This window comes from Saccopteryx leptura, chromosome 6 (assembly GCF_036850995.1).
Source record: "Saccopteryx leptura isolate mSacLep1 chromosome 6, mSacLep1_pri_phased_curated, whole genome shotgun sequence".
Classification (NCBI taxonomy): domain Eukaryota; kingdom Metazoa; phylum Chordata; class Mammalia; order Chiroptera; family Emballonuridae; genus Saccopteryx; species Saccopteryx leptura.
In genome coordinates this window covers 165176546-165193552 of record NC_089508.1, presented here as the reverse complement: position 1 = coordinate 165193552, position 17007 = coordinate 165176546, and the positions used below count along the sequence as shown (strand labels likewise).

At 39.9% G+C, this 17007-nt stretch overlaps 1 protein-coding gene across 1 annotated transcript in view; it reads right to left on the bottom strand.

Moving 5' to 3' along the window:
• Window positions 1–17007, bottom strand: part of ARHGAP26 (Rho GTPase activating protein 26) — a 462432-nt gene that overhangs the window by 285428 nt on the left and 159997 nt on the right. Inside the window, 1 exon segment of the mRNA XM_066344335.1 lies at window positions 12316–12394. Within this exon segment, the coding sequence (XP_066200432.1) occupies window positions 12316–12394 (79 nt within the window).

Below are 17007 nucleotides of genomic sequence, written 5' to 3'. Positions count from 1 at the left end.
GCAAGGAATCATTATCCATTCAGTTGTCTGGCATAGCCAACAACTGCTAGGAGAAAGATGGCATTCATTTCTGCAAAGGAGCTCCAAGAGAGAAAGTTAAAAAATACTCCGATATATTTCAACACTAGGCCTCGCCTGCCTTGCCCCAAATAAAAAATCCTTGTCAATTTACCCCAAGCATGTTGATGATTTCATTAGTCTGACTGAAATAAAGCTCTTTTTAAACTCATGAGGTAAACAAAACTAATTAGCAATGATTAATTATAAGAGGGCGTCTTTCTAACTTACGTAAGGAATCTCAGCTCAGTTTCTGGTTCCCTTCACTCCCTTGTCCTTTTTGCTTTTAAAAATAAAAAGGTACAGTTGGGGTAGTCTGGGCACTGGGTCAAGACCACACAGCACACAGGAGCAATGGCAGCTGGCTGGGGGGTGCCAGGGCCGCACTCCTTCTGCTTGGCCTTTGGCTGTAACCACTAGACCACATGTCTGCACTATTTTCTGGATGAACAAAAAGAAAGATTTTTAAAACCATACTAGAAAATGGCTTTTGCTTTTAGGGTGTGTTTACTTGTTCTGGTGGGGTTTTTTCTTTTCCCAAAATCATGGGCAGGGTTTTTGGGAACACACCTAAAAAGAATGAGGTCACACTGACATCATGAGCCACACTTGAGCCCAATTTAACAAACCCAAGGATAATTTTTCAAAAATGCTTATCTTGTTCCACACCTCAGAACAAAGAAAACAACCTAATTCATGGACTTCCTAATATTCAAAATGCTTCCAGCTCCTTCTGTCAATATATATTTTTAAATGCTATTTTTGATTCGCCTATTAACAAATATGACCATTTTCTGGCTGTTAGAGTGGAAGAGAAAGCGGCAGCAATGGACGTAAGAGCCAGTTCAATCATTCAATCAAATGAACAAAGTCACTCCAAAAATGCTCTTTCTTTATGCTTTTCCCACAGAGGAAAAAAAAACTGAAGCTAATCCAACCATAATCTCCACTCCCATGAATCACTGCCATAGTATCTGAGAAAAGGCCAACAGTAATTGGTGCTGTTTCTAGAGGTGAGAGGTCACACTACGGAATGTCTATTAAGATCACATTATAGCCCTCTAATGTCTTTAAGCCAATAACTATAATATAGACAATAAACACTGTAAATTATGCAAGAAAGTATATAATGTGCATAGATAGGGTAGAAGTCAGAATGTGCAAAAGGAATAGATGTATAAGAAAATCTACAAACATGAGATTAAATATATAACAGAGAGCCTTTGGAAGAAGACAGAAAGAAACATAAGTGGTTGATTGTGGAAAGATATGAATTATTACCTAGATGGAGGGAGGATATTGACAACAGTCCCCAAATACACCCAAACATAGGAAAAGAGATAGGATGTTGTCCTGACAGGGGATTTGAACTATCTGGGCATCTGCTGATGACAATTTCCTTTAATAAGCCAAACCCCTAAGCTGTCCCAGGTTAAATGAAACTAAGGAGATGTGACAGCGAAATGCAATGTGTGATCCTGGATGAGATTCTAAAGCAGGAAAAAAATATATTGGTGGGACAAACAGCAACATCTGAGATCTGTAAAACAGATAATAATACTGTATCAATGTTAATTTCCTGGTTTGAAAATTACACCATACTTATATAAGATGCTGATATTTGAGGTATCTGGATAAAGGGTAGTCTAGAATTCTTACATTTTTGCAACATTTTAATAAGTCAAAAATGATTTCAAAATGAAAAGTTAAGAAAATAACATATACACACAATAGATAGAGCCTCTAATAAATTCTTGACTTGCAAAAATGCCATCTTCCAGATGGAGGGAACAAAACAGGGGGCTCTGAATTTGGCCTTAATTCTGACTCAAATGAACAACTAACTGGCAACAGAAACCTTCAGAGTTACAGCCTAGTTCATGCCAACTTCTTCAGAGGTTCAAGAGTGGTTAAGCTAGGCCGCAAAGACAGAAGAATGACTTCCAGAAAATCTGAGCTTATATGTAGACTGAAGAATACAGGCAGGGGCAGAACAACGACTGCCCTCTGGAAGAAGCAGAGAGCGTGACAGGCGTCTTCTATCTCGGCTCTGAGACGGAACCACGGGCAGGAGGGCTGAAAGGGGCACACCTGTCAGCCAGGTGGAGGGCACGCCTGTCTCAGGGTCCTTGGGCTCAGAGTTCTTGTAGCTGCTAGAAACTGTAGTTCCTGTGACTCCCTGAGAAGCAAGGGGGCGTTTTTACTTGGGAGTTAGAAGGACCTTGGTAGCACCAAGGAAGTCCAACAGCTTGCAGACTTCTGGAAGAGCAGAGAGGTACAGAGGAGCCTCGGTCCCCTGTTCAGACCACGCAGCCCAGGGAACCAGCAAAGCAGCAGCACAGCTGGGAGAGGAGTACCCCTGGCTAGTCCCCACTCCACGTGTGAGAGCAGCAGTGGGTGGCTGGAAAGGAAGAGACGCCAGCAGGACGAGTGGAAAAGTCCTGCCAGCCAAGAAAAGAACACTGGAAAAAGTTAGGTTTCTACCTCAAGCATCAGAAAGCAGAACTGAGAAAATAACGATGGGTCTGATCCCAGGACCTGAAATTCAAAAAAGGATTAATAATATTACAAATAGCATGAATCATGTATCAGACACCATTCTAAGTACTTACTATATTATTACAAAAAAAGGAGAAATGCAAATAGCTGAGAAACATGAGAAAAGATTTTAAATCTAATTAGTAATATGAGAAATGCAAATGAAAACAAAATACAATTTTTCACCATAGGGTTCAGATTCACCCGCACAGACTCACAATATGCAGTGTTGGCAGACATGTGGAAAAAATGGGCACCCTCATAATTGACTGGAGGGAGTATAATTTGATACATTTTTGTGGAGAAAATAATTTGTCAATATCTATTAAAATATTAAATGTTCATACCATTCAATAGGCAATTCCACTTGTTATGTATCCTAGAAATATGCTCAAATAAATAAACAATAAAGTGTATCGAGGATTTTCATTATATTATTGTTTATAATATGTAACAAAAAGCTAAATGTCAAAGACTATAGTAAAACTATACTATGTCAAAAATTCTACAAAACAGAATTTGTATCTAGAGCTACATGTATAGAAATAAGTATACAGAAAAACACACACAAAACAAGATGGAGGTATATTGGATTCCCAGCAGTTTGGGGCCAGGGTGGGTGGTGGGGAAATGGAAAGCAAATTGAGGAGCTTACTATCAGACTTGTCATCAATTCACACTGGGTAATATTACAAAGAGCACTTTCAAATATGGGAAGAACTCTTCTTCCAAACCATCATTCCACTCATAGAGGAGCAAGGCCTGCATCATCACACAAGAGCTTAGCAATTTCATCCCACACCTTCTTAACCAAACGTACTCCTTCAATCACTTGTTTAACCAAGAAAGGAAAATGCAAGCCTGTGAGGTGGAATGCGGAGCTCAGCTGAGCGTACAGCCAGGGGTTTGAACTGCCGGCCTCGGCTGTCACAGCGAAGGAGGCGAAAGATCACTTCCTGTTCCTCCACTCATCACCTGAAAGTTCAGACTGATGACTAAATGAAATCACATTTTCCACACTAGTGAAAGCAGTGCCTGCTCTGCACTCTGTGAGTTTGGGCAAGAAAATTTTAAACAAACTCTGTGCTGAAATGAGCCAAGTAATTTAGACATGGAGTTAGAAACTAGGTAGGCCCCTCTTCTTCAAAAAGACAATAGTAAGAATTAACTTTTAATAAGCACTCCACCAACTCTATCGTGCTGACCATGATATGTGTATGCTGATCCTTACGCAACAATCTTATAGGAAGGTGTTATTATTACCCCCATCTAGCAGGCAAAGAAACATGCTCAGAGAGAGCAGGTAACTTTTCAGTGTTAGCCATGAGTGGGGAGGAGGGATTTAAACTCAGGCTGCCTGGGCCCACCTTCCCAACCTCCACAACATTCTGCCTCCTGGAAACTCATCTTAACAGTAGTCATTCTTACTTTTTCTTTACATACTCTAACAGCTCATACTTTCACACATCAGGTGCACATCAGATGCAATGCAACTGCCCATTTAGTCTCTGAGTTCTTGAAGAACTTAAGGCATGGGCATAGTAGAGTGAGGGAAGGGCACAGTTTGTTTAGCCTCAAAGCCCACAAAGACTGAAATAGAAGACTTCTTTAAGTGGAGGCAAGCAGAAAGGAAGCACACTGCCTTGTCCTTCCACTAGAAGTGATTTTTCCTTAGTCTCCCATCTTTTCCCTTCTTCCACTGCAATAGCTACAACAGGGTAGGTCCATTTAAAAGTGAGGGTACCTACCATTCAACTACAGCTTCCTACTAATTCAGCAGTGTGTAGGTTGCAGTAAAGTAGCACAGAGCTAGAAGCAAGGAGACCTGGATTATCTACCCAAAATCAATCAATGGCCAGCTGGCCTTTTTAGGCAGCGTTTCCTCTTATATAATAAAACAAGGATGTGAGACTGGCCTAGGTGTGTGTTTCTTTCTGCCCACCTCTAGGGGTTTGAGCCATATGAAATCACCAATGCCTGCCCACTTTTGACCTACAAAGGTAGCAGTTTCATAGTTTCAAACTAATAGGCGGATTTATCTTCCTAATTCCACATGATTCCAGCATCTACCAACCTTCTAAACCTTCTCTCTGGCTATCAGAAGAGAATCAAGTACTGAAACACCGGCTCAAAGTAAAGAAATACTTAATTTTACTAAAGAATCCTTGGGGTTTGAAGGACTAATACCTCTAAAATCATAAAGTAATAAAAGCAGTTCCAGACAGACACCACTAAACACAGTTAAGGGACTATATGGGAACAGTTTAAAGAGGCTGATCATAGCTATGAGGCTCCAGTTTACCCCATTAGTCCCACTGACTTGCTGAGTCATCTTTCCATAGTGAAGAGAGAATACTTCAGGTTGGGTATGTATGACTTGGCAATGATGGAGGCACTGGTAGGGATTCTAATCTGCTTACTTTTAGCAAACATGCTTACTAGCAATGTGCAAAGAATAAAAGCAAGATAAATTTAATTATTAGAAACTGACAAAAGAAACTTGCTATCTCTAAAATTTCTCTCAGTTATAGTATTTATGTGCCTTGAACCAAGGTTTCCATGTCCAATTTAATAGGGAAAATCGTCTACCCCCAAGTCTTTGATAATGGCCACAAAAGATTAAAACAAGAGCTTATGTGGCTGCAATGGAGATTCTATAGCTCGTCAACAAAGATTTAATAAAAAGTGAAGAAAATCTAACACGGTGTTTCCCAACGTGGGGCCCACGCCCCACAGGGGGGCAATTCAATAGTTAAGGGGGGCAATTTGAAAATGGACTCCACACGACTTTAACTCTTTCGCCCCGGGCCATTTAAATGCAATGCTAGATATCAGTGCCAAATTTAACAAAAAATGCAATTCTTAAATAATTGCGGTAAATAATTATTAAGTATAATTTCGTTTGACGATACCAAAATATCAACTGGGTGATTGGCGTCGTCAAGTAAACTTCGTCCTGGGTTCACCGCGGAGCGTGCTGTCTGCCATAGGGAACCCCGGACGTTTTAAAAACTTGCTAAACAACGCAGTTATTCTCACCTAATTGGCCCATCGCAACTTCTGCAGTGTTTCACATCATTCAGTTGGTGTTAATCTGAAATAAGTGTCAGTCAAAACTGTTGTAAAAGCTCGTTGATTTAATAAATATACATATATATATTGTATATATATAATTGGTAAGTATTTGATTTTATTTTTATCAATATTAAACTCTTTATTAAGTACTTCTTGCATCGGGGCTAGAAAGCACTAATATTTTATAAATATTATTGGGGCTATAATAGTGCATGCACGACAATTTTAATTTTAGAAGCATAATTTTCCAGAAAATTTTGTCAAGTGGAAAAAATATAGATACCTTTTGATTTGCGGTGGTAGTGTAGTAAATGTGTTATATACATTTAAATAAATATGAAGTTTTAGTATACGTTTACTCTATGTCACATTGAATATATTTTAACACATATTTTAATGTTAGTTTTTAATTGATTTTATTTTTATTTCTTATAGCCCATAGTAAAATGAGTAGTGCAAGCAAGGAAAAAACTCGTCAATATTCGGAGGAATATTTAAAATTTGGGTTCATACCCGCTGTTCATGATGAGCGGATTCCTTTTTGTCTTTTATGCCAGCAATGCTTGACCAACGAATCAATGAAACGAGGTCGTCTTGAGGCGCATTTGAAGGTGAAACATAGTGCTCATATTAATTCAGATTTGAGTTACTTTAAAACTTTAAAGAAAAATTTTGAAAAAAGAACAGTAAAGTCTCTATTTACTGCTCATACTTCAACTAATAATCGTGTTCTTGAGGCTAGTTATCAAATTTCTTTATTCATCGCTAAAACTGGAGAAAATCACACTATAGGAGAGAATTTAATAAAACCATCAATATCAGCATTTCTTAAAACGGTTCTTGAAAAAGATGACAAAGATGTAAAAGCTATGCCACTCAGTGACAATACTGTTAGCAGAAGAATAGACGAAATGAGTGAGGATATTGAAAAACAACTTATTGAAAAGCTGAAAACAAGAAAATTCTCCTTGCAAATGGATGAATCAACTTTGAGAGACAGTGAGGCAGTATTGATAACTTATGTAAGATATATTGATAAAGGACATTTTGCTGAAGAAATGTTGTTCTGTAAAAGATTAGAAAGCACCACTACCTCCAAAGATATATATAATAAGCTAAAAAACTACTCAGATGTCAATGATATACCAATGAAAAATATAACATCTTGTGCTGCAGATGGTGCTCCCAATATGATGGGCAAGAAAAATGGCTGCTTAAAATTGATGAAAGATGCGAATCCAGAAATGATTCTTGTGCATTGTGTTATTCATAGGGAAAACTTGGTAGCTAAAAACATCTCGCCTGTTCTGAATGAAGTATTACATACAGTAATAAAGTGTGTTAATGCTATTAAAGCTAGTGCCAAATGTGAGCGTCTTTTCAAGCTATTTTGTGAAGAACAAAATGAAGACCATGTGAGACTTTTACTTCATACTGAAGTAAGATGGCTATCTAAAGGAAACTGTTTGAAAAGATTTATGGAACTGTTTGATACTCTTAGTGATTTTTTAAGCGACAAACCTGAAATGAAGTATCTGTTAACAATAGATGGTAAAGCATTTGTGAGTTATTTAGCCGATATCTTTGAAAAACTAAATATATTAAACAAGCAACTTCAAGGAACAAATAAAACTCTTGTCGATGCAAAAGCAAAGATATTTGGTTTCATTACCAATATTGAGTTATGTCAGAAACATATTAACAACAAAAACTTTAAACAGTTTCATTGGCTCCAAAAATGTGAAGTAACTGATACCGCTTTACTTGTTATTGTCAATCATTTGAATATTCTATCGGCTGATTTAAAAGAAAGATTTTCTGATTTAAAACAAATTGATTTCCCAACATGGATGATGTAGCCAATGTTAGTGGATTTGTCTGATATATCAAATATGCAGTATCAAGAAGAACTCGCAGAATTGCAAAATGATGAGTCAGGTAAAGCTTTATTTAATATCAAAGGAGTGATGGCATGGCTTTGTGAGGAAACAGAAATCAAATACCCAAATTCAACCAAATGTGCAAGAAAACTATTGCTACCGTTTCCATCTTCATTTTTAGCTGAATGTGGATTTAGTGCTGTAAATGATTTACTGGTAAAAAAAAAGAAATCGACTGGATATAACACAACTTGGAGACTTGAGACTAAAGCTAACCAAATTGGAACCTAATATAAAATCTCTGTGCAGCAAGCATCATGCGCAAGGATCACGCTAAATTAAAATAATAAATTAATATAGAAAAATCTGTATTAAAATTATTTGGAATTTAAATTTCTGTTTTTCATTATATGTTTTGAATTTTTACTTACTGTGTTTTGTTAACAATTTCATAGTGATTTCTTCCTAGAACCTATCATTTATGTTTATTAAGTGAACAAATCAATTTTTTAATGTTAAAAATTATGTATGTTACATAGGGGGGGACATAAAAATTTTAGAAAGGTTAAGGTGGGGCATGGCACAAAAAAGGTTGGGAAACACTGATCTAGCAGAATCATTTCAAAACCCTATGTCATTAAGTAGCTTGGTAACTTGCTGGGTTTTTTATAGTGATAGACTTACACCTGTATGCCTTGTATTTTATTTCCTTTCTCCACTGCACTGGTTAGGACTCCCAGAACGGTGATAGTAAAAGTTGTAAGAATGTCCTTGCCTTGTTCCATTCTTCGGGGGAAAGCACTCAGTTTTTCACTGTTCAATACAATGGTCATGTAAACTTGTAGAGCTTTCACTCTTGGCCAAGTGTTAAAGAGCAAGCTCTTCAAATATAAAATGTAATAAAAATTAGATATCAGAGTACAGAGAAACTGTGTCATTTTTGCTTCCCAGTATCTACCCCCTTCCTCATATAGTAATGCTTTGGTTTGCTTTCAGGGGAAGTCAACCTTTCCCCACCATTTATGAAGTTCTGGTGCAATGAGCAAGTGTGTCAGCCAAACAATCCAGCTTTTTCTCAGGCAAGTCTGAATTGAGTTTCCATCATTTGAATTCAAATTCACTACACCAATAAAATCCATAATGCTCATTGCAGGAACACAATTCCAATTTCTTCCTCCATTATCTACCTATCAATACTCTAAAGACATTCAACCTTTCTTCAGACTAGAATATCACTGAGTGTTAAAAAACTATACTTTGTGGAATAATTAGCTAAAAACGTTGTAAAAATAAACTGATTTGGGCCCTGGCTGGTTGGCTCAGTGGTAGAGTATTGCCTCAGCATGTGGATGTCCTAGGTTCAATTCCTGGTCAGGGCACACAGGAGAAGTAACTACCTGCTCCCCCACCCTTCCCCCTCTGCTTTCTCTGTCTCCCTCTCTCTCTCTCTCTCCCTCTCTTTCTCTCTCTTTCTCCTCCCATAGCCATAGCTCAGTTGGAGCAAGTTGGCCCTAGGTGGCTGAGGATGGCTCCATGGCCTCACGTCAGATACTAAAATAGCTCAATTGTCAATCAACGGCCCTAGATGGGCAGAGCATTGCCCCATAGGGGGCATGCCGAGTGAATCCCAGTCAAGGCACATGAGGGAGCCTGTCTCTCTGCCTCCCCACTTCTCACTTAAGAAAAATAAAAATTAAAAAACTGACTAGGGGTTCACTGAGGTTTTTTTAAACCAACCATCCTGAGGTGTTCTTGAACAATGAAAGAACAAAAATTATAGAAACCAAAATTACCCCCCACCACATCCAACACTGAATATTCCATCACAGATCAATTGGGGTTTAAGTATAAAAACAAAAGATAGGTGGCACCCTTATCATCTCCCTGAATTAAGGAAAACACTCTGAGACCAGCTAGAAAAAGAGGTCCCTGTTCCCTTACCAAAGCCAAAGCTCCCAAGAGAACAGATTTAACTAATCAAGGAGATCATGAGTAAAACTGGAGCTGCTAATTGTCTACTGGGTATATATCACCAGTAATGTTCCCCACAGGCTCTCAGCTGTGGGAGACAAAATTAAGCCTAATACTCCCGCCAATTACACAATCATCATTTGCCTGTATTTATCTCTCTCTTTAGGGAACTAGAAAGCACACAGAGGTATGGTTTTAAATGCAAGCGATATGCTCCTGTGAGAAAATAATTTTGTATTATGTTTAGAAACAGAATTATTACGTGTATAAACTTGTTCTAATGTGTACATTCTGGAGTAAGGAGATGTTTCTTTCGACAGCACAGCTTTCCATCTGCAGAGGCCAGATGTTAATCTACAGGAAAACTGAAGTGATTAGTAAGAAGACCAATTATATACAGAGAACAAATACCAAGTGGTGGGGGGAGAGAGGAGAGGAGGAAAATGGGATGGGTAAAGCAGCTTTAGAACTTCAGCTTATTGGATGCAAAACACAAACAAATAAAAAATGCCAAAAGTAGTGGGTTTTTATCCATTACTAAGAATCATATGCCCTGACAGGATTTTTCTTCCTGGATATTTCCCCCCAACAAGTTGAAAAACAATTCGAGAGAGTCAAAGAAAATATTGTAAAAATGAACTGAGGATTCTTTGAGGAAAATTTGACATTTTATCCCTTTTAAAGATGAAAATCAAGTATGTCTAGGACTAGACATGGCTTCAAATTCTAGCTTTGGCACCGTGGTGGAGACTTTTAACCTCCCCACCATATTCTTTCTCTTCTTCCTTGAAGTGAGAAGATGCCCTGGGACTCGCTGCATCCAGGGCTGCTATGCACAGCTTAGATTTCCCATCCTCCTTTGCAGACAGATGTGGCCACATAATTATGTATGGGCCAATGGAAGTGATATTTGCACCTTCTGGGTCCTGGGTGTTTTCATCTCCATTATCTGATGTGGAAAATGGCAATGACTAGACAATCTGGGAAGTCATGGTTGAGGATGGCAGAATGACCCTGCCAAGCATGGAATGCTCTGTAACTTCTGGGCACTGAAGGTAAAATAAACTTCTTTCTTACTTAAGCCACTGAACTTCAAAGCCTCTTTGTTAGCAACATAGTCTATATATCTGTACAACTTGGGGCAAGTGATTTAACCTCAGTTTCCTCATCTGTGAAATGGAATTGTAAAATTCACTTTGTAAGGTACTAAGAGAAACAAACAGATTAATAGATGTGTCAAATCTGCATGTTATACACAGAAATAAGTGCTCATCTAATGGTAGATAACAGCAAAGATGAAGAACTAGCTGAATTGTTTTCAAATGCTTCCGATATCAAATAGCTATTGTGCCCACAAAGCCCTAAAGGTAGAGATGTTTCTGCTTTTGAGAGAGTTTTTATCAGTAACAACATATTGAAGGAAAATCAGGAATATCATATTTTAGCCCAGGAGAGAAATAATGCTTAAAGTTTAGCAAACTGGGTCAAAATCTTTAAATAATTCTTTTTTTTAATTTTTTTTATTTATTCATTTTAGAGGGGAGAGAGAGAAAGAGAGAGAGAGAGAGAGAGAGAGAGAGAAAGGAGGGAGGAGCAGGAAGCATCAACTCCCATATGTGCCTTGACCCAGTAAGCCTAGGGTTTTGAACTGGCGACCTCAGCATTCCAGGTCGACACTTTATCCACTGCGCTACCACAAGTCAGGCTAAATAATTCTTTAAATTGCACTCTCTGTTGTTAGATGTTATACAAACACCAGTTATTTGTTTATGCTTGGTTGACTGAACTGAGCTCCATATTTGTATAAAAAATAGCTGAGTAGAAAGGTATATTAATTAAAACAGATCACCTGACCAGGGGAGGCTGAGAGAGACACACAAATAAACTGGAATCATCTATGCTGGATCCCCAGCTTGACAAAGAGAGTTCTACAGTCAATGAAAGCCATGGCCAGTTGTCCCTTGCATGTATTTCCACCTCTGGATACTGCTTTTGCAAGTAATAATTATTGTCCCTCTGACAGTGTGGATTCTTTTTCTCTTTTACTGGTGGGACATGGGTAAACCATCCTCTTAGGATTTCTGCAACCTTGAAATCTGCTGAGCGCTGGAGTTGATATCTGTGGCATCAAGATAAGGTGAATACTCTGACTCGAGGGACTTCCCAAGGGTTCTTACGTGGGTTTTACATGTCACAAGATGCAGGAAAACCACAAGATTACATCACCTAGCACAGGCCAGCATCTCTGCAATGGGAGCATGGATCACATGACCAGACTTCATCCCTTGCAGCAACCCTGATAATCAATCCCACTGCACATAAGGAAATGTGGCTCACGATGGCAAAGGGAGGCTGAACCAGAGGGGCTGAGAAGAGATGCTGCATAACTTGGACACATTTTATGATCATTTATCGCATTCAAATAAGACTGAAATAATGCTTTGCATCCTACTTCATGGCAGCATCAATAGATATTCAATAAACCAAACTGAACTCTGACTCCTCCAGGAGACTGAGGGGTCCCACAACTGCCTCAGTGAGGGGGGGCTTCTGGGACAGTGTCATGCAGAACCTAACCTTAGACAGAGAGGCCAAAGCTCAGGGACAGCACCCAAATAGAAGCAAGATCTATGTCTACAGACATCATCAGCCCAGGAATAAAAAACAACCTGCTCTGGGACATTCGTTTGGAGACCCCCAGGGCTTTGGAGTACCAGCAACAATCACCATGCTAGGGAAGCAACAAACAACTCAGGACCTTTATTCCTGCTCTACTTCCCTGAATTGTACTTACAGGTTCCCGGCCATCCATGGCTTCCATCCAGAGCCTCCGGTCCTCTTCCGACAGCGCCTGCATGGTGATAACCCCTGGCCTGCAGAGAAAGGAATACACAGATATGGACCCAGGTAGAGAGACCCTGATGAAGGTGAGCCTTAAAGAAACACCCACGACACAGAATGATAGGTCTGCGTGTTTTTCTGCAGAAACAATTCAAACTATCAGATTATCAAAGAAGACTGCAACCCTCAAAAAAGTTAAGAATTGCTTATGTAAATCCTCATCTTTAAAATCTGAGAAAGCCTAAACGGGAGGAAGAGGTGCACTGTGTAAGAACCGAATCGTGCTATGGTCTGAGTCCACAGCACTGCTGAGGACGGCAGAGCAGCATGGCACTGAGACACAGGGGGCTCCGCCAGACCCGAGCACCATCTGCCTGGGCCCCAAGGCACCAGGCCTGGTCATCAACCCACCAATAACCACTGCTGCCGGCTTATTCCCGTGGTTCCAGGGAATACTAGACCTATTTGTGTTGAACATATTTTAAATATAACACATGTTTCTTTTTTTTTGTTTTTTTGTATTTTTCTGAAGCTGGAAACGGGGAGAGACAGTCAGACAGACTCCCGCATGCGCCCAACCGGGATCCACCCGGCACGCCCACCAGGGGCGATGCTCTGCCCCTCCGGGGCGTCGCTCTGTTGCAACCAGAGCCACTCTAGCGCCTGGGGCAGAGGCCAAGGAGCCATCCCCAGCACCCGGGCCATCTTTGCTCCAATGGAGCCTTGGCTGTGGGAGGGGAAGAGAGAGACAGAGAGAAAGGAGAGGGGGAGGGGTGGAGAAGCAGACGGGCGCTTCTCCTATGTGCCCTGGCCCGGAATCGAACCCGGGACTTCCGCACGCCAGGCCGATGCTCTACCACTGAGCCAACCGGCCAGGCCAACACATGCTTCTTTTTATTGATCATCCCTCGATATCTCTTAAGAAAAAAAAGAGTTTTCAAAGATATAAACATTTAAGTACAGAGGGGTTGGGGATTTGAGTTACACTAGTGTGGGGGTGTAAATGTGTGAGGTTGTGAATGAGTGAGTGTGTGTGTGTGTGTGTGAGAGAGAGAGAGAGAGAGAGAGAGAAGCAGCAGGGTGGGGGGCAGGGAGTGTATATGGATGGAAGAGACAGCGCATTGAGCATGAAAGGTAAGTGATAGTACAGACACTCGTTCCCAAGAGGGTAGTCATTCTGACAAAGACCACAATGGGCACTGGAACCCTGACACAAACAAGAAGATATAACAACTCCTCTCTCTCCACCAGCCCCTGCCAGGGTTCTCCCTCTTCTTCTCAGAAATTCTCCTTTTCAGACCCAAGTGCCCATTTCCCACCATCAGCCAACTCAGTATGCAAAACCTATTGGGTGTCTGCACAGTGCTGGCAGCCACCAGTCCACAGAGATGACCCTATCGCTTGGGGACATAGTGAATTGATTCTACCATTCCACCTTTCAAAGAGCTGAGCACAAAGTGTTAAGGCTTTAGAACTAAAGAGTACAAAGCTACTGTCCACTGCAGAACTCGCAATCCTGGACCTGATTTTTGAGTCCTGCTTAAAGTGTTCCTGGACCACTGACTTCAGAATCAGGCATTTCCTTAAAATGGACACTCCTAGCCCAACCCCACCTTACTGAAACTGAATTTCTGGGCAAGGCCTGTGAACTTGGATTTTAACCAACTCCCCAGGTGATCCTGATGTACAGTTAGGTCTGAGGCCCACAGCCATGTGCTGCCCACCCACCCCCACCTTTTCCTTCCTGTTCTCCCTGCCCTGGAGAGCAAAGACACCCTCTTCTCTACCCTGGAATCACGTAGACAATGTTCTCCAACATTTCCTGCTAGGTGCTCACCAGCAAACAGTGAGACCACAATAGGGCCTAGTGTACCAAGATCTCAGGGACCTTGCAAATGTCACATTGACTTCATGGCACACAGTGTGAAATTTCTACTCAGGGCCACAAAAAGAAAGTTCAGACAAATGCAGAGGCTGTGAAGGGTGAGCCAGTTGATCTTAGTAACCAGGGAAGTCAACAGGATTTGTTTTCATTTTAATAAGAAATATCAAAATACTAGTTATTTTCCGTAAGTGATAGAGAAGTAAATAAAGTAGATTTAACACACTTGTTTCTAATCCTAACACACCAAGTTCAGATCATTTTCTCTCAGCATTGTGGAGGTACATCTGGATCACAGTCCTTTCTAGGGGTCTACAAAATAGCCCTTCAAGCTCCAAGTTCTTTTTTCCTTCATTACAATTTAAACCTCTGGTACACAGATCTCTTATGTATGGATTTCCTGGAGCCAAGGTAAATGGGTCAACTTCCCTTATTTTGAAATCAAGCAATAACGTTCCTTCCATGTTGACTCGCCCTGTGGCCCTATTAGCCATCACCCCTTAAAACAAAATAAAAGAAGTAAAACTCTCAATGATTCTACACTTTCCATGTCAGTCCCTGAAAGATAGCACACTTTCATATGTGGTATCAATTTACTTCATGTTCAAATGTATCAGAGTAGAGAGAGAGAAGAAGAGGGACAGAGAACTACCTAGAAGTGTGTGCTGTGGGACGAGGAAGGAAAAAATATAACACATTGAAAGAGTAATGGAATCAATGATCAAAAAACTCTAACTTTGCTTGAAAAATAAGTTAAAAATTGATCTGTAGCATTCCTTTTCTCCACCTAGTGCCTAAAAACTGGTTGAAATGTTTTAATTCTTTTTTTTTCCTAGGTTTTTATAACATACTGATCAACCCAAGTCAAGCATATTCTGTATTGCAGCTTTTCTCCACAGTAGTTGGGGGTGCAACTGTTAAGCATGTCTAAGTTTTATGTGTCTAAGTGTCTACTGTTTATCTGGATAACTAAATAAAATGGTGTTGTCTGACAAAAAAACAACAACAACAACAAAAAACTCTTTCTAGTTCTACAAAGAACTGTGATCCTATCAAACACCATAATGAAGTAAGAGCTACAAGAATAAAGCAACACTATGTGCCAGATGCCATGCACTAAGCACTATATATAAATTAATTCATTTAATTTTCATAACGATGTCATGAGATAAGTATATTCTCATTATCCCATTTGGCAGAGGAGAAAAATAAGGCTAAAATGTGTTAAGTACCTTGCCCACAGTTACAGAGCCAGGATCTGAACCCAGCAATATAATGCTTCACCCTTGCACAGAAAGCCACAGCAAATGTGAAGGTGCCACAGTCCCCAGACAACTCACATGGACAACCCAAGTCCTCTGCCACCAAAATGGACTGGGCCCTCCTGCAAGTACCACAGTGAGCTCCTGCACAGGATCCAAGAGCTCAAACAATAAGGGCTCTGTGAAGCCCAGAGTGCTTTGTAACTTGAAGGCCAATCCAAAAATCAAGAATCCAATATATCTGATTTGACAGTGGCTTATTTTCTATAGCAGTGGTTCTCCACATATTTTTCTGCCTAAGAGATGGAAAGGCAATGATTTAAAAAAAAAAAAATTTAAAAAGCACTAATCATAAAGAAAAAATATAGATAAGTTAGACTTCACCAAAATGAAAAATTTCCATTCATCAAATGATACCATTAAGAAAATGAAAAGACTAACTACTGAGTAAGACATTTGTAATTTATATCTCCAATAAAACTCTTACCCAGAATATGTAAAGAATGCCAACAAATAAGTAAGAAAAAAAAATGAACCCAATTAATAAAATAGATAAAAGACTTGAATAGGCACTTCATAAAAGAGGACAAACGGCCAACACGCATAAGAAATTGGGCCTAACATGATGACTCATCAGAGAAATGCAATGAAAACCACAATGAAATATAACCAACACCCTTCTGAATGGAGCTCATCAAAGACCACCAAAACCAAGCCCTGACAAGAATGTAGAACTACCGGAACTCTCATACATTCTGGTAGAAAACTAAACTGATAAAACCAAACAAAACTAAACAAACACCCACGCAATGACCTAGCAATTCTACCTCTAGATATATACCCAAGAGAAATAAGTGCATACTTATGTCCGCTTGAATGTGTCCAAAAGACACATTCAAGAACAATCACAGTTTTGTGTAATTATGACCAAATTTGTAAAAACAAAAAGTCAAGGATACATCAATAAGAATAAATTGTCTATTTAATCAATAAAACATCATACAACAGTAAAAAAGAACTACTGCTACACACAACAGCGTGACTGAATCTCACAGACATAACAATGAGGGAAAGAAGCTAGATACGAAAGACTACGGATGGTATAATTCCATTTATGTGATGTTCAAACACTGGCAAAAGTCATCTCCTGTGACAGACAGCAGAGCAGCAATTTCATCTTGGGGAAGGGGCAAAGGCAATGAGTGGGGTGTGGACGCAAGGAAACCTGCTGGGGTGACAGAAACTTGATCTGGGAGTTGTAAAGGCAGAAGGCCTGAGGCTGTGAGGGTGGGTGCGGGTGCGTGTGTGTTCATTAAGATGCCTACTTCAGGTTTGGGCATCTTACTGTGATTACACTTCAGTAAAAAACTGCTTTGAAATAACTGCAGGCTCTCCAGTTATCCTGACTCCAGTGCTTCCCTGCTGTAATTGAACGATGCTTATTCTTTAAAATGCAGATAAAAAGAGTGCCTGCCTCATGGGGTTGTTGTGGAGATTAAAT